Raw genomic sequence first — 18,922 nt, forward strand, 5'->3', positions numbered from 1 at the left:
CCGGAAGTAACGGGACCAGAGGGCAGGGAGATGGTGCCAAATATACAAATGAGATTTGGTGAAGTAAAACACATCTGCGTATTTTGCGATGGATTCATTTGCTACGGAGAAAGAAGCATCACTCTGATCAACAGAGCTATTGACTATCATATGCAAGTTTGTACGAAACGCCCAAAATAATAAATACTTTTTTTTTGTTTTGTTGCTCCTGTTGAGCCCTTTACAATGAATCGTTTTCATTGCCCCCTCCAAGAAAAACCCCAAAAAATATAAAACTGTTCAGAAAAATTCAAAAAAAGTAAAAAAATGTTCTGAAAAATAATTAAAAAAATATAAAACAACAAAAACAATAAAAAAAAAGTTCTTTTCAGAACTACCTCCCCGTTATTAAAAAATTGGTACAATATTTGGAACTGTGCCAACCTCTATTTCTCTTAGTTCGCTTCCCAGTTCGCTCGCCGGTACGCGAACCGGAAGCGAACCAAAAACAGTAAGTATAAGGGAAGGAAACAGACACTTATGTTAAAAGAAAGACAGCTATAGGGGAGTAAACTAGAGATACTATTACCCGTAATCCACTGCTGATGATGTCACATATTACATCATTCATGACATGCTCAGTGACATCATCAGCAGAGGATTGCAGGTTTTTTGGCAACGTGCCTTATCCACGGTTTAATAACGCTGCCTTTTGCTTTATATAAGTTTTCAAATTGTATGAAATATATACCAATAGGTCGTTATGAACCTTTAGGTAGTGCTTTTCTTCATGAGGTCTGGTCGCTTCCATACACATACAGATGTTTCAAAGATGATCAAGAAGTTTATCTGAATGGAGAGGAATGCACTGAGACGCCAGATCATTCACTAATGTGTAGGCACATACAGTTACACGGTTCATGCAACAAACACCGACCAAATATGGCTTGCGTGTTGCAAGGCACGCCAGTTCCTGCTATCATCCCCACGTTCAAGTTGTTGGAAAATGGTAGTTATTTGATGCTCAATAATGAAGATTGTTCTGAGTTAATTAAAAGTATTCCTTTTATCGTAACAGTAAGTGAACGGGTTATTTGCTGCAGAAATGTTCTATTTTCTCCCACACATGAACATAGGGAGTTTTCAATCTGGCCACAAATACCAACCTTGGGAGAGATTTCAACGGCATGGCAAGAATAAGAGCTCTTTTGTCTCAGAGAGAGGTGGCCTTGAGTTCGGCCCGTGAAACTTTCGTGCTTCACATAGCGAACACCCGTACAGAGGTGCAGACCCTTTTCAATTCAGATTTGCCTTTCAATTTCAGCAAGATGGTTCGGACTATCTTTAACGCATCCTCCACAAAGGCGCTGGCGCACTTTTTTAAAGTTGTTACCAGTGGTCTCGTGACTTCATTTGAGAAAATCTTTGGAGTCATCCCTGCTTTCTTTCATTCTATTTTCTCCACTCTGCTTCGTGGATTGGCATTTTTACTTGCATTACCAGCGGACGCTCTTGTGCTTTTTTACATTTTTAAATATGGATGTCCCTCCTATGCAACCTCCCACCCTGCAGCTGCTGACACTGTTCCGCAATCGCATGCTAGAATATTATGGCACAATGCCGTTGGCGATATTAAGCACGGCATATGGATTATCTTTTCGATTCTCCTACTTCACCTGTGTCCAGCCTGTATTTCACTGCCTGACCTGTGATTTCGATTGGGCCATTGATTTGTGTCTCTGCGGACCGGTTTCTCCTGACGTCGACTTTAATCAGCTGATGACTCCTATCATTACTCACGAGTTGGTTTGTCCTGGCGAAAGGATTATGGCTGTGGCATTGATGCATGGACTAATTGGTCCCTGGAATTTATTGGCGGCAGCACAGTCTTTCTTGGAACAGAGCTTTCTTGAAAACCCACCGAGCTGTCCTCTGATGGTGATAGAGGATCCGGTGCTGGGAGAGCACGTATGTTCTTTTCCGCTTTTAAATTGGATGGCTGAACTGTTTTCGGATGAAGACGGTGACTTCCTATTGGAGGCTGTTGCAGCTTATTTTGCATACACAGTTATGTCATAGACCTTTTTCATGTTTGATATGCTGAGTACTAGCATTTCATTGACAATTCATTGACTTATTTGTCAAGTTTTTATTATTTACCTTGCCTATTGGCTTAAGACTCGATAAAGTACTTGGCTGTTTTATTTTTCTTTAGCATTACATTTTCCTAGTTTTTAATGCTTTACCTTGCGGACCGTCCACATATAAACTTGCAATCTGCTCTCATGAGATGGCACTTCTATTATCTTATTCAGTTCGTTTCCGGATCATGGGGAGGTGTCATCTAGGTCCTGGATATCTTTACACCGTGTTAAGTTAGCATGGGCTCATTACCGGTTTAAACGCCATTTTTCCTTTTTTGCAACTTCTGCACACGACACTTAGTTGTTGCTTTAGCTTTCCACCTAGTAGTTCATCGTGGTTTACATGAGAATAATATGTTATTGCTCTACTATCTGCTTTGCTTGTTAAACTATATCTGTACAGCGAGTGCTAAAGTTTCAAGAACAACACGATACAGAATTGTTATGAGGTCTGATCTCCACGACTTCATACTCATAACATAAGTGCAACTTCTGCCAATTCTGGGCATGAGGCGGGTTTTATATTGCTTTGCCGAACACACATACACAACAGTTGATGCGGTTCACATGAAGAGAGAGCTGGTGTATGCTGATGTGATTCCTTCAAATCTAAGACACTAAAGTATGGGCACGCCCTAAACCAACACAAAGAGACCTTCTTAGCAAATAATATAATATGTGTATTAGGGAGGGTGAGATATAAGCAGCCGCGGGCCGTGGAGGGAGTTACGGTGGGGCAGTGAGGCGGGGAGGGTGAGGGGCAGGGTGGAGCCCTCTCTACCCTGCCCCTCCCCCTCCCCGCCTCCCTGCCCCACCGTAACTCCCTCCACGGCCCGCGGCTGCTTATAAGTGTTGCTAACTCTTATTCATTTACAGCATGTTAACATACTGTCACCATTCGCTTTTTATGTACTAGTAACTATGCTGGTAATTTTGCTACTGATAATATGTGTACTTGTATTCTCCACCCTGCTTCTCCCCCTCCCCGCCTCCCTGCCTCACCGTAACTCCCTCCACGGCCCGCGGCTGCTTATAAGTGTTGCTAACTCTTATTCATTTACAGCATGTTAACATACTATCACCATTCGCTTTTTATGTACTAGTAACTATGCTGGTAATTTTGCTACTGATAATATGTGTACTTGTATTATCTAAGATACTACGCCTGAGAAGACGGCATTAGTAAATAAACATTTCAAATACACATGTGTTCTTCTTAACTCCATGTTCTGGTTTCTAAGAAATATATAACGACCGACTGTTCATGAGTTCCACGTATCCTGAGGTACTATAAGTTCATATTCTGGATTGTCTAAACATTGAGAGTTTGTTATATCCAATGTGACACTGTACCTAGCTTGCTAAGGAGTTTTTGATTACTAACGTGAGTTTTGGGACACCCTAATTCGCTGAGGTTCCAATCCTCTGTCCACAGTTCTGTGTGAGAACAGAAACCCTGCGACAGGGGCACCCCCGACCCTTGCTGGAGCTTCATCACACTTGCGATACAACTCCAGCAATGCGCCACCTTTACGGCACAGATACATCACGCATCTGTGCTGTTTTTGCCCCATGATGCGCCGCATTGTAAATGCAGCACACCATAGGTGACGGAACAGCGGCACAGAATGACTAACACATCCCTGGTGATGCGCCAGTCATCATAAATGTATCCCTATGCTTCTTATCTTGTTAGAGATGAACCGCCATATGTATCATCAAAGTTTTTTGCATTTCCTAAATAGCGAACTTAAAGGAATAAATAGCGATTCTTTACCATTCCTAGTTTGCGATTAGCTATTTGCTAATTACAAATTACCCATTCATTTCCTTCATTTCCATAGGGCGGTTGGACTCGCTTTCAGCTCGAACGGCTGAATGGATTTCCACGAAACTTGGCAAAATTGTAGGGACTGGTAGCCCGATGTGCCTTTGCTATGTCTCAAGATATATGCTCCAGTGGTTTTTACGAAAATTAACTTTGAAAAATATATATTGGGCTACATTGGCCTATATATATGTTGGAGCCCAATGTAGCCCAATGTAGCCCAAAGATGGCCGCCAGACACACAAAAAAACAAATGTAGCCCAAATATCAGCCAGATGTAGCCCAACTATAGCCCAGTGACAGAATGACCAATCAGCTTCGCAAACCTCCGTTACGCGAAGCGGAGCGCTGTTACAGATATATATCTTTTTTTGAACGTTAATTTCTCAAAATCCACTGGAGCACATATATTGAGACCTAGCAAAGGCACATCGGGCTACCAGTCCCTATTATTTTGCCAAGTTTCGTGCAAATCCATTCAGCCGTTCGATTATTATTATTATTATTTTTTTTGCCCCGCGGGGCCCTTTTAAAACCTCCACATCAAACCTAGGGGGTCAGCGAGGATCTACTATGCCCCCTTATGGTTATTTCCCCCTTTGTTTTGGCCTCCTCTTGTCTCTCGATCCTACCGAGAGACAAGATGGCGGCCGCTACGGACTTTTTGGAATGTTGACAGACGCCAGAGAACCAATCAGCTTCGCTTCACAAAGCTCCGTTGCGCGAAAAGTACGCGTCCTGGGACGCTGCCCGGTCCGCTGTTACAGATATATATCTTTTTTTAAACGTTAATTTCTCAAAATCCACTGGAGCACATATATTGAGACCTACAAAAGGCACATCGGGCTACCAGTCCCTACAATTTTGCCAAGTTTCGTGCAAATCCATTCAGCCGTTCGGGCTAAAAGTGAGGCCAACCGCCCTATGGAAAACTCAATGTTAAAAACACGTTTTGGGACCCCCCTTTTTTCTCGGCCCCCCCTTGACGAACCCCCCCCAAATTTTCAAGGGCTGCTCAGAAACAAAATGTGCCATTTTCCTGAAAATTTCAGCCAATTCCGTCCACAAACGCCAAAGTTATTAGACATAGAATTTTCAAAAATCCCATAGAGAAAAAATCCTAACTATATATACCTACTGGCGACCGCCAGTAGGTAATATATATATATATATATATATATATATATATATATACGAAAACTCCAAAACGCCACCTCCAATCCCAACTCGGATCGGCGAAGCAAGCAGGAGACGGACCACCAAGTTGAATTACAGGTTCTTTATTGCATTTCAGCTGGATAAAAGGGCTAGACACGTTTCGGGCTTGAACAGCCCTTGCTCACATGCTAATGGCCAAATGTAACTTTTTTCTTTTTATAATGCTTAGTGACCCGCCTACATCCACCTCCGATCTGGTCATATGACCATAGACATAGAAAACATACTGTGCATAGGACTTCTGTGTGCAAAATACGCAAATATGAATGTAAAGTGCGTCACATGAAAATGAATATACATTAACAATCTAGTAAAAAACATACTTGTTTTACCGATTATTTGTATCTATACTACTATTATAAAGGAAGAACTTTGAGGCGGGTAAACTCGGGAACCACAGCGCCAATCCACACACCCGATACATCTTTGTAATCCTCAGGGTGTGCAGATGGACATAGGCTATATAAAGTAAAAAAATACGTTATATTAAAAAAAATTACATAAAAAAAAAGTAGTCCCTGGGAAGTAGCGCCGCCCACGACCTGCGTGCTCACGTCAGGAGCGTGAGGAGGAGCGGCGGACATGGCGCGGGGGAGGAGCGGTGACGAGCGGCCGGTGAGGAACAGCGGACCGGCGGGAAGAGAGGTGAGCGGCGCAGCGGTGAACTGAGGAGCGGCGGCTGAGGTAAGGCTCCGGGGGACAATGTAGGGGCAGGCGGGGGACTCAGAGCGCCTCAACACGGACAATGTCGGGGCAGGCGGGGGTCGGGGCAGGTGGGGGACGGGGACTTGCAGCAAAACAGAGGGGTCGAATTTAGATCTGGCATGGACATTTATGCAGAGCGCCTCAACACTGGGCCTTCGTGATATTTTCGTTATACTGCCATAATTGTGTACTTTTCAGCATTTCACGAGGTAAGGCTTCGGGGGACAATGTCAGGGCAGGCGGGGGTCGGGGCACGCGGGGGACAGGGCGGGCGGGGGCCCAAAATGATGGACAATGTCGGGGCAGGCGGGGGTCGGGGAAGCCTGATTGCTAGAAACAGCGGACACGAGCGTGGGCAGAAGCGGCCAGGACCAACAAAACCGGAGAAAGGAAACACTGTAAGTACGCTCTGCTGCTCCTGGCCGCTCTGCTGCGCCTCTCCTGCTGCTTTGATGCCCCCAGCCCCCTTCTGCCTCGGACAACGCCTGGGCGGGCTGCTAGTAACAGGATAAATCCTTTCTTTTCTGTTATCTATAACATAACCTTATATTTCAATGTAATACATAGAGAATGTACATTGTTATGTTATCAGCGGAGAATAATAGCAAGAAAAAGGCAGGAAAACTTGTAGTGCTGCTAATAGTGACACCTGGTCAATGTCTAAAGTGCGAGAAGTTAAAAATACACGTGCAAATAGTCGGGAGAAAGTGCTGTAGTGCATGATAAATCAACCTGTAATGGTAATGCATAAATGCTATCTCAACAATTGGGATCAAACAAGACCTAATTTTGTTGGTAAAAAGTTAATTAAAACATTACATATTGGTTTAATAATTTATCATGGTTAAAAGTGAATAAAACACCCTGTGTATAAAAAAGTAATAGCAAGGATCTGATAAAAAACAGAATAATGAATATATATATATATATATATATATATATATATATATATATATATATATATATATATATATATATATATATATATATATACACACACATATGTACACATGAAGAAGCTGAAGAACTGATGGATACAATACAATGGCTAACAGGGAACCTGACTAGCCATTGTGGAGAAACAAAACATCCATCTAAAGGGTCAAGAAATCTATCACAGATCATCATACCCCAGGCAACAGGGAACCTGACTGCCTGGGGGCCAAGGGTGCATGTTTGGAGGGTCAATACCAGAGCCCAGACAGAACATATTACAAGAAGTTATACAAATCATCAGTGTTATTCAGTCCGTTATGCCACTTGCTATCGAACTCGAGGATCATGTTAGACTCCAATTGTCTCAGTTTCAGCTCTCTATTACCTCCCCATAGAAGTTTAGGTACCGCTGCCACTACATAGTAAGTCAAGCAATTCACATCCTTATTGTGTTTGCTTTGAAAATGGCGAGCCACCGGATGTGAGGGGTCGCTGTGAAGGATGGCTCGCAGGTGTTGCAAAATCCTGACGTGCACCTGTTGTTTGGTACTGCCTATATAATTTAGGCCACAGGTGCACGTCAGGACGTAGACAGCGAATTCCGTTTTACAGGTGTGATTGCCTGTGATGGGAATTTCAGTACAACTGAATGGGGTGCAGAAATGAGTTTTATTCACACCGAACTTGCAGACCCTGCAGCTAGAGCATTTACGAAACCCAGCTGCAGGTTGCAGCCAATTCGCCTTGTGTTTCAGTTCGGGACTGCTTTGATCCAGACTAGCCCCCATACTGCGAGCTCTGCGAAACGTAACTAATGGTTTGTTCGGTAGCATGCACCCTAATATGTTGTCTGTGAGAACAATAGACCAATTCTTGTTAATGATCTGTCTGATCTTAGTTTCTTGATCACTGAAGGCCGTTACGAATCTAGGACAGGTATTTTGTGGCTTGTCTACAGCAGGGGTAGATATAATAGCCTGTCTGCTAGTAGTGTCAGTGGGGAAAAGGCTGGCCCTCATTCTTAAGTTTGCTTTGACTAATGCCTGTTCAAACATAGTGTCAGAATAGCCTCGAATTTTCAGCCGGTCTCGTAGTTCCCCCACACATCTATCAAAATTGTCAGTGGAACTACATATTCTTTTGAGCCGTAAAATTTCACCAAAAAGAAAGCTGTTGATAGTGTGTTTGGGGTGGAGACTGGAGGCGTACAAGGTGGTGTTACCTGTGGTAGGCTTTCTATATAGTGTAGTCTGTACTCTATTGTAATCGACAATGTAAATTTTGACATCAAGAAATTCAACCTGCTTAGCACTAATGTGAGATGTAAACTTCAGGTTAAGGGAATTGTTGTTAATTTCTTCAATGAAGGCTAATGCTTCTCTCTCGTCTCCCTGCCACACTATAAAAATGTCATCTATATATCGCAGGGATTTGATGATCTTTTCCTTCACCCACACCTGGTGCGTCGCGTTGAGAACCCGCTCCTCCCACCAGCCCACGTGTAAACACGCGTAGCTGGGGGAGAAGCAGGCTCCCATCGCAACGCCCCTCAGTTGCCTCCACACTTCTTTTCCGAATACAAAATATGTATTGTATAAACACCATTCCATTAAACTCAATACAGCCTTATTGTGCTCATAAAACACCACAGGTCTGAGACTTAGAAAGTGTCCTGCTGCCTTCAGACCACTGTTGTGGGCTATACTTGTATAGAGGGACTCAATGTCCAAAGTTATTAGCAACATATCGTCCTGCCACTCAATATCTTCTATCTTTTTCAAAAAGTCACTCGTATCACGAACATAGCTGGGCAGATTGCTTACCAGGTCTTGAAGGAAAAAGTCAATATATTGCCCAACTTTTTCTCCCTTGCTGTTAATCGCTGAGATAATCGGTCTACCGGGTATGAGCAGGATTCCTTTGTGGACCTTCGGTATTAGGTAGAAAGCAGGAAGAACTGGAAATTCGTTATACATCAACTTATATTCATCTCCAGAAATGAGGCCCTCTCTGCGCCATCTTGATAGGAGCTTATTCAAGTTTTCATTGGCCTTCAAATATTCTTTATTGCTCGATTTAATGTAGCAAGCATTGTCACCTAATTGTCAGTAAGCTTCAGTGGTGTAATCAGATTTGGGCCATATAACGATGTTTCCACCTTTGTCTGCCGTTTTTACCACGATTTCAGGATTGTTGCTTAACCTTTTCCTTAATGCGTGGTAATTGGCCCGCTTTTGATTGAATTTGTGCCTTTTGTGGTTGTTTGTTTTTATGTATAGCTGTTTAATGTCCGACGTTATGCAGTCATGAAATGTGTCCAAAGCATCTTTGGCCATAAGCGGGACAAAATCATATTTACCTTTGAATGGAGTAGCGCCCGCTCCTTTTTGTGCCATATTTATTTTTCAAGTCTTCTTTGAGTAATGAGATCGAAGTCATGACCCATAGGTTGCGAATTGGTAGCCTGATTAAGAGCGAGCATCTCTAAGAGAACAGGGACATCCGCCGCCAATATTTGTTGCTCTTCATTAGAGGTACTTGAATTAGATAAAGTACTTCTGTCGGAATTAGACTTCCGTTGTTGTAGGGCAAATAATTTTTTGAGTTTGAGCTTCCGAATGAAGCAATATACATCGACTCTTGTAGAGGCATATTTAGATGGTTGCTCAGGACAAAAGTTCAGACCAAGGGCTAGGAGTAGTTGTTCAGCTTTTGTTAATGTGACGTTAGAGAGATTGATAATAGATTTTTCATTTACTGCTTCCTCTTCTGCCAAAGTTTTTTTGTCTTTTTTTGTACATTCTTGCTTTTGGTTTTATATATATATATATATACATAAGATTATCAATATATATATATATATATATATATATATATATATATATATATATATATATATATATATATATTCAAACCAAACACCCCTCTCAGTAGGAAAGGAGAAGAGGCCACTCAGGGGAACTTTAAGGAGCGTTTATTTGAGGACAGCGAGGCAAGATGCATTTCAGCGTATAGCCTTCCTCAGTTGCCGTATATATATATATATATATATATATATATATATATATATTTTTTTTTTTTAAATATATAAAAGGATTTGCGTTTTCTTTTGCTGCCGTCTGTTGTCTGCAAAGTTGCAATCTTCTTGAAATCCGGATCCATGGGATGAGGCCGACGAGACAAAGGACCTGTGGCTGTCTCTAGAAAAGGCTTACTCCCTTTTACATAATAGCTGCTGACATTGTGAGTCCTATATCACCTGGCAGTGTTTGTGGTGGTTGCCATATTGTGTTGCCAACCAGGTACTCTGACAGCTGGACTGATAGAGAGATGCCCAGACACACGGCTGGATAAGCCTCCCAATTGCTGGTTAGTGAGTAAACACATCAGCGCTGACTTGCATGTTAGATCCACCTCTCTCCTTTGCTTATAACCACATGACCTGATGGTACTACTCTGTGCCCTAACACCAGCCTTGTGTGTATCAGTAACCCCCCCCCCCATTCTGTATGAGACAATGGACCCATCCATGCTTTGTGTGCACAAGTGGCCAAACATAGTATGGCTCACTGTGCCCAGGCAATCTAGTTATAAGTGGGCAGAGATGAGATATCCTCAGATAGAGGACGAGAACACAAAGAATCAAATAAATGCCTCTCCTGCAAGTGCAGCAGTGGTCCTGTAATGTTCGAGTGGCTCAGCTGTAGCACCAACACTTAGCCATTCGTTCGACCATGTAAGCTCTTATTTGTTGCCTTCCATTGATTTGCTTGCAATGACTGGATGCAGGATTTCAGATTACTTAGTTTGAATAAAGCTTGTCATTATTATGCTACAGATGTAAGAGTGTCAGTTCTGAATCTTTCCTCTGCGATGTTTAAGCTCTTTCTGGTCAATCCAGTGTGTCTCCTCCGAACCCAGACATGAAATGCATAACTGTGCTATGAGAGGCTGAACTGGAAATCAGGCAGGACTGGAGATATTACAGACCCTAGATTTCTAGTGCACTAATGGTTCCAGATTGTATAAGCAGCAGTGGGCTCAGACAATATATTCGTCATCTGCCCAAGATAGTAATGCATAAGGGAGTGTGTATATGTAAAAACATCAGACAGTAGTGCTCATAGGCTGCATGTGTAACTGTATCCGAGATTTTTATATTTATCTTTGAACCTTTATTTTTTACCGATTGGTATCCCTGAGGATGTTTAGGTCGAGCCTGAGTCATCGCGCATGCGCTGCTCTGCGAGGCTGCTGTTGTGGAGTATGGAAGAGAACCCCTGCCCACTCTCTGCCCATATTTTTCACTGACTTGTGTCTTTGTCCTTCGTAAATGCTGGCTTCTGATTCAGTAATTGGCTTGTTAGTACCTCCTTAGAACGGCCTTGTATTCATTTGTAACCTCACATGGCTACTGGCCCCTTTACTTCGGTTGCGAAACAGTATGTTTATTTTTGTCTGTAAGCACTATTTTTTTAATGTGTTTCTGGTCCTGCAGGCACGATGTGCAGCGAGCCATGCGCACTTTCACTTTCAAAGCAGCCCGGCCGGGACCATGTTTGTTGTGATTGTGTTTGAAGTGGCTTAGCTACGTGCATGCCTTTATCTTGTGTACACAACCTAGTGCAACAAAGGCAGGAAGGCGTTGAAAACTGCTCCATTGCGGGTACATTTCCCTACTACTGTGAGGCACACACCCACGCCAGAAGGCCATACACATCGGCTTTTGCTGCAGCGGTACGTTTAGACCAGCTTCTGCAGATGTGTGTTTCTTTTTCTTGCGGATGGCTCGGCCGTCTGACCTCCCCTGGTGCTGTGCGCAGAGTAAACACTGCCCTCTCTCAACTTACCCTCGGACTCCTAGTGGCTAGGGCTTCATGTGCGACCACCTCCTATGCTCATCACAGCCTGCACCAGGCAGGATCGGCCCATTTGTCTTTCAACACCAAATGGGTGACTGCTGCCCTTGCCCTGAGCTCAGGTCACTTGAGATGCCCTTTACTGCCTGGTGAATTGTCTCCTACTGCTACATGTGTGCATCCTACATGCATCATGATCCTAATGCCCCCACCATACTGGCAACACCACACTCTGCTCTGCCACCCACACTGAGCACAGCCTGACCTCATGAACTTGGATTGCAGCGCTATCACGTCCAATCAGCCAACGTGCCATCAGTGCACGCCTTTGTATTTCTCTGATCATTCCTACGTGTATGTATGTTTCTCATTCAATTAACAGAAACACAGCTACCCATCTATCCACACACAACCGAAAACAGACTGACCCGCGCTAACTTACAGGGACGCCTACACTTAAACACACAGATGCACACAATTATACACAGACAGGGATGCACGCACTTACACGTATGCACATGCCGATACTCATAAGCACACAGAATCTCTCACCCTCACATACACACACACACACACACACAGACATAGACGTGCACACTTTTATATATACACATGCTCAAACTCATAGGCACACAGAATCTCTCTCACATACACACGCATACATACATACACACGTGCATTCGCCGATGTTCCTAGCATGCCTCAAAGATAAGGAGTTTAATTGATGATGTCAATTAGTCTCGGTGTAGATAATAAAAGATTCCAAAGAGCAGCAGAGTGAAGAGATTGGCGTGTCTTCAGATCATTCAATATAAATTAAATACTGTTATGTACCAATGGAAAATGAGTGTCCCTGTGAATTGTGCACTATTGTACAGGACGTGCTGATGTCTATAGAGGACGAGCTCGGCTATTAATTCTTTGATCTACGTTTGTCGTAATACAAGTGGGTGTTTGGCGCCTAGAATATGGGTTCTCTCAGTCTGTTGACTGCCAATTTAGAAATAAATACAGTGCTTAGTTTGCTGCCTCTTTTAGAGCAAAGTATGTAAGCTCGGCCATAGTGTAATTAGTGCAGCAAGTGCAGTGGCACTGTACCACAATTATGACTGTCATACTTACTTGCGGACCAGGGGACATTTGGCATGCTTCCATTAGGGCACACAGCCTTGTTGCTATGCCACTCGGAGTTAACATAATTCCTCACTTGAGTTGTGATTATATATGAGTAAAATTATTTTGCACCATTTTAAACACTGTGCATTTATTAAGCACGGTTTAAGTAATCAAAGACTGCACTCAGTTTAAAGCAATCGTTGACGGTGTGTAATTATCTACGCACGTGTGTTGTGAGTCTACCAGCGATAAGGGCTTGAGGTGCCAGCGAGGCGCGTTCCTTCGAAGCTCCTGTGGAACTCTGTGTGAATGTCGGATGCTGGTTAGAGCTTCATCGGAGAATCCCTTTCCTTTAAATTGCGTTTATTTACACAACCCCGTTTATTTCCTACCGGCCTCGGGAACACCTAAGTAACAAGCATTAGCATAGCCAATAGGTCTCGTGTCTGGGACCTTATAAGTGTTTAGCAACGCAACAGTTGATGTTGTTGCACCAGGGATATTGTGCTGCATAACTAAATACTTATAAGGTCCCAAATGCGAGACCTATTGGCCATGCCAATGCTTGTTCCTCTTGGCTTTTATATGGACACTGGATTTGTTTGCACAATTTATTGTAAAGCTAAAGCTGGTGCGTATGACAAGATCGCACACAAAGTGTAAATAACCTGAGTGTATTTCACACGTTGATTTATTTTGAATTTATTGAAGACTAAGAAAAAAGCTGACGCTCATCTATCAAGCACTGGCGTTGCCAATAGGTCTCGCAGTAGGAAAGTTGGAGCTATTACAATTGCAAATAACAATGCCTTTTATTTTTGTTTTCATTTTAAAAACATAAAGGGCTTTGTCATTTACAAAACCAATAGCTCCAACTTTCCTACTGCGAGACCTATTGTGCACTGCACAGTGTGGGTGAAAGTGGCACTGCGTGTGTGTGAGTGGCGTTGCGTGTGTGAGTGGCGTTGCGTGTGTGAGTGGCGTTGCGTGTGTGAGTGGCGTTGCGTGTGTGAGTGGCGTTGCGTGTGTGAGTGGCGTTGCGTGTGTGAGTGGCGTTGCGTGGATGAGTTGCGTTGCGTGTGTGAGTGGTGTTTGGGTGAGTGGCGTTGCGTGGGTGAGTGTGGTGTTGCGTGGATGATAGCGGGCTTGCGTGGGTGTGAGTGGCGTTGCGTGTCTGTAAGCATTGCTGTGTGGGTGAAAGTGGCACAGAGCCTTTGATGTGTCCACTTACTGATTAGCATTATTAAAATCTGCATGAGTGCGTGTGTGAGTGGCGTTGCGTGTGTGAGTGGCGTTGCGTGTGTGAGTGGCGTTGCGTGTGTGAGTGGCGTTGCGTGTGTGAGTGGTGTTGCGTGTGTGAGTGGCGTTGCGTGTGTGAGTGGCGTTGCGTGTGTGAGTGGCGTTGCGTGGATGAGTGGGGTTGCGTGGATGAGTTGCGTTGCGTGTGTGAGTGGTGTTGTTTGGGTGAGTGGCGTTGCGTGGGTGAGTGTGGTGTTGGGTGGATGATAGCGGGCTTGCGTGGGTGTGAGTGGCGTTGCGTGTCTGTAAGTGTTGCTGTGTGGGTGAAAGTGGCACAGAGCCTTTGATGTGGCCACTTACTGATTAGCATTATTAAAATCTGCATGAAAATGTATTTTATTATTACTATTTATTCTTTGCCAAGCACTCATCACTGATCTGGGCAGCAGTCAAAGTGCATAAATAAAAGTAAGTGAACTCTGATCCTGGGGGATTTTGGTAGATGTTTACGTACAGACATACACAATACAACGCACATACCTTAAATGGAAAATATAAATGCAACTTACCTTTATCTGTCGGGAAAAAAAATTGGGTAGGAAAACTAGTTTGGTTAATGCAATCACTTTAGGCCCCTGCATGCTACAAGCGGGGACGCATTTTTAGTTTGAAGAATGTGATAAGCTGAAGGAGGAGGGGGTGCGAGGGATGAGGGAACACGGCCTGGGGAAGCTGGCTGGGGAGGGGGAGGAGAAATGCAAGGAAGTTAGGGGAGGAGAAGCCGAGAAGCCGCAGAGCGCACGCTGGGCGAAGCCCTTTGATGTGCTGTGCGGCAAATGGAGGGAGGCTGATGCGCGTTCATGTTTGAACACGTGGTTCAGATGAACTGCATGAAAACGCCAGCAAAAAGCTGGTGGTTTCATGAGCATTTTGAGCACTTGAATTCTCGTTCCTCAATGCGCTTGCGCGCATTTAAGGTCACGAGACCTAAAAACCCCAGCAGCTCAGAACAGGCTCTTCACTAATGTGCCGATGGTTCCTGCAGAAACCCCAATTTCTCTGGTATGGCCCGTTATTCTGGCTGTAACCCGAGAGAGCAGCAAATGCATTCACCATGCTTACAGCAGGGCTCTTGCGATGCACGCTCCTATAAGAAGTAGAGTGATATTTCAATTCAATTCAAGGACATTTGTAGAGCGCAGGGCTACCTCCAACGTATGGTGTTACATGAAAGTCCAGAAGAGAAGGTGTGTAAGTCAGGGCACAAGTCCTATAAAAAGAAGTGGGGGAGGGCTGACGGTATGCAAATGACCTCATGACTTCACGTGCTGAACGTGTCCTGGTGTCTGAAAATTACACCAGAACACATTCAGCATATTTCTGTGGGGCCCAGCTTCTTGGCAGGGGGGACGGCGTCCACCCTGTGAAAAGAGTGGGGGGACGCCGTGTACCTGTGTGTGCCCCCGACTCGAGCCCTGGTGTTAGTACGTAAGTGTGTGTGGAACTAAACAATAGCTTAAAGTCTCGCAAATGCGAAACCCATTGCATTGCAAAAGCTTGTTTTAGTTAGTGTTTTCCTTACGTTTTTTTCACCCAGTGATCCCCCCCATTATTGTTTAATTACATTTTACATTGATGACGTTTATCAAATCCCTTTTAGGAGGTAGAACAATTCTTTGTATGCATTTACCTCAAGTGTTTCATAAATGTAACAAAAATGATCAACTTAGTTATTTTTTGGGCTCAGCGTATACCTTTTTTCATCCTAATAGACATGTTTTTGCATTGCTGTTAAAAAAATGTATATTGCTCTATATCGTTACTGAATTTTCAAAACATACAATACATTTCCCCTCTATGTAGTGGAAGTATCTCTTAGAATGTAAATTATGCAAAATTAGGAAGAATGAAAATGTCATCTAACGCCAGCAGTATAGCTCTCAATGTGTTTATTTCAGGCTAAAACAAAAAGTGTTTTTCAATTAAATTGTTCAAATGATTTCCGCATAAAATTTTAATTTATTTGTTTACAGATCGGAAAGCAGTGATTTCACAAGGCATGCTTAAATGCATTGGATCCTCACTTTTTCTCAAGACTAAGTGGGGTGTTGGATACCGCCTGAGGTATTTAAAAAAAAATCTTTCGCCATTAACTGAACTAGCTCATTTGTATATGAACGTATTTTGCTTAAATTCCAAATGTCCATGTCACCCAGATCATATATATATATATATGGGCCCTTGGGGCTCGAAACACCTCATGGCGGAGGTGCGGGGTCTAGCACAATAAACATATAGCACTTCCAAGATTTGGGTCCGCTGTCGTCTTTCTGCATGGATGTATGACGATTTCTCTCATATATATATATATATATATATATATATATATATATATATATATATATATATATATATATATATATATATATATACACACACACACAAGAATACCGGCTGGAAACCGGTAAGGAGGCACTCACTCAGGTAATTTTCAGTTTAGACCAACTGCTTTATTTTCAGCATACTCGTCCTAACCCAACGCGTTTCGCCTCCAGCCGGCTGAAGGCGAAACGCGTTGGGTTAGGACGAGTATGCTGAAAATAAAGCAGTTGGTCTAAACTGAAAATTACCTGAGTGAGTGCCTCCTTACCGGTTTCCAGCCGGTATTCTTGTGTGCAAATTTTACGACTGGTTCTGTCGTTTTAAGGAGGGCACCACGCCACCATTCAGAGCGCCGGCGTTTCACATAGAACCAAACTACAAAAAAAATAAATATATATATATATATATCTATCCTTGACAGCCCTAGTGTTGCGGCTGCAGAAGTGGTTTACCTATTTCCGATGTTCAAATTCGTCACTATCCAAACAAGCCTTTTAAGGTCTGTGCTGATATTGCAGCTGGCTGCAAGATGTACTGCTTACAGAAATCATGGTGAGCTTTATATATATATATATATCTATCCTTGACAGCACTAGTGTTGCGGCTGCAGAAGTGGTTTACCTATTTCCGATGTTCAAATTCGTCACTATCCAAACAAGCCTTTTAAGGTCTGTGCTGATATTGCAGCTGGCTGCAAGATGTACTGCTTACAGAAAACATGGTGAGCTTTTTGTTAGCCTTCTGCGATCACTGTTTTATTTGAATGAACCTCCACAGTCGTTGGCATAAAATAACAGCAATGGATATATGACAATACTTCGCAAACTAAAACAACACATACCTTTAGAACATTGTTTTTAGTTCGCAAGTACTGTTACAACACATTTTTCTATAACTAATCCCATTACTTTGCATTTGCTTTCAAATGCATAAGAAGTGACTTTACAACGGATCCCAATTCCCTGCATAGATTTGCAATGCTCATGTTAGGCACATTTTTAGGTCTCGCCCAGCGTTGCAGCGCGCATGTGCTGACGCTCTCGGCGAGACATATAGTTAGGAGATTTCAGAAGGGGGCTCGAAGCCCCACCCCTCATTTTCATTGGATGGCGTCATCGTTTATGGTAAACGATGGCCTCCGATTGAAAATGAGGCTTCTTTGTCACTGCCTTTTCTCCTTTTGGGACGGCCCATCGAGACTGGATCATTTGCTTCATGGCTGTCGTGAAGCAAGTTCTTATCTAAAGGAGCTGTGTTATCTAAACAAGCTGTGAATCAAAGGATCCAGCCCGGATGGGCTGTCCCAAAAGGAGCGGTAACAAAGATGCACTGTTTGGAAAGCAAACAAGTGTCAGTTCTGAGGAGGGCGGACTGCTGCCAAGCCGCGAGTTCTGTGTCCGACAACAGAGTTGTGAGAACTGATTGTTTTTACTGTTACTCGTGGGTAAATTAAACTTTAACTACACCCACTCTCCACATAAAGCAAAGGCATAGAAATCGCCCATTTTTATAGTTTAGTGAATCAGAGGGAATTGGCTCCGTGGCGTATTCAAAAAGTAATCTCAAAACTGTTTGTTATATTTAATCTCCATCCCTGGGTTCTGGCTCCGAGACAAAGGTTTGTTGTTAATTACACACATTCCTTTCAAACGCCAAATTTGTCGTAAATGCAAGGTCACTGCTTGTTCTCAGCGTCACTTCCTTCTATATGTGTTTTAACAGAATCACAAGTCCTGTGTTTAGGAGCAAAGCTATTAATGTGGGGCAGGTTTCAGTGGCACCGGTGCCCAGACTGTCCTTTTTTGCACTATGGTCCCATGACAGCCTTACTGCCCCTCTTCCCCTCGCCCTGTGTTCCTGGCAGCCAGGATTTCATGATATCTCTTCTCTGTGGACCCCCGATGGTGTCCCGCTGTGACTTCTGCTGACCCAGAGAGGGCCCACCCTACTGGGGTAGAAAGAACCAACCCGTGTCCACTGCCCCAGCTGAAACACCATTCACACCCTCCCGCGTCTGAAACGACCTCCGCTCTATCTCTTTTTAAGCAACGTGCTATTAAAGATATTACGATACACACAGTTTTGTTTTTACTATAAACATTTGCATTTCACGGGCAGCAGCCTGATCCAGTCGGCACCATCTGTAACTGGAGAATTCCAGCTCCAGACAATTTCAATTAATTATGTTCACTGTCGGTATCAAGTCTAATAATAATTCCCTCTGGGGTTTTATTCTCTTATTGCATACCAGCTATAACAACACCATAATAACTTGCACACCCCTTCCATTCAACACATACTGGGTCCGACTCAACAGTTGCCAGAAAAATAGTGTTAGAGATGAATTATATGAAAAGTATATATTCCAAGGGAATTTGTTAAAAATGGGTCTGTGTCAAAAGCAAAGAAATCATTAAAAACTTTTTACAAAACATGTAAACACATTAAAAACAGGCAATCCTAAATTGCACAAAGTCACTTAGTGTTCCTACAACAACATAGCATTAATTCATCAT

The 18,922-nt window shown here is 43.2% G+C and overlaps 1 protein-coding gene across 2 annotated transcripts in view; it reads left to right on the plus strand.

The window, feature by feature from the left end:
* Nucleotides 1–18,922, plus strand: part of ABCA5 (ATP binding cassette subfamily A member 5) — a 1,464,780-nt gene that overhangs the window by 612,891 nt on the left and 832,967 nt on the right. For both annotated transcript variants that reach the window (XM_078654285.1, XM_078654286.1), the window contains exon 16: nucleotides 16,058–16,148. In XM_078654285.1, coding sequence (XP_078510411.1) covers nucleotides 16,058–16,148 — 91 coding nt within the window. The remainder of the gene's footprint in view (nucleotides 1–16,057; nucleotides 16,149–18,922) is intronic.

This window comes from Lissotriton helveticus, chromosome 7 (assembly GCF_964261635.1).
Source record: "Lissotriton helveticus chromosome 7, aLisHel1.1, whole genome shotgun sequence".
Taxonomy (NCBI): Eukaryota; Metazoa; Chordata; class Amphibia; order Caudata; family Salamandridae; genus Lissotriton; species Lissotriton helveticus.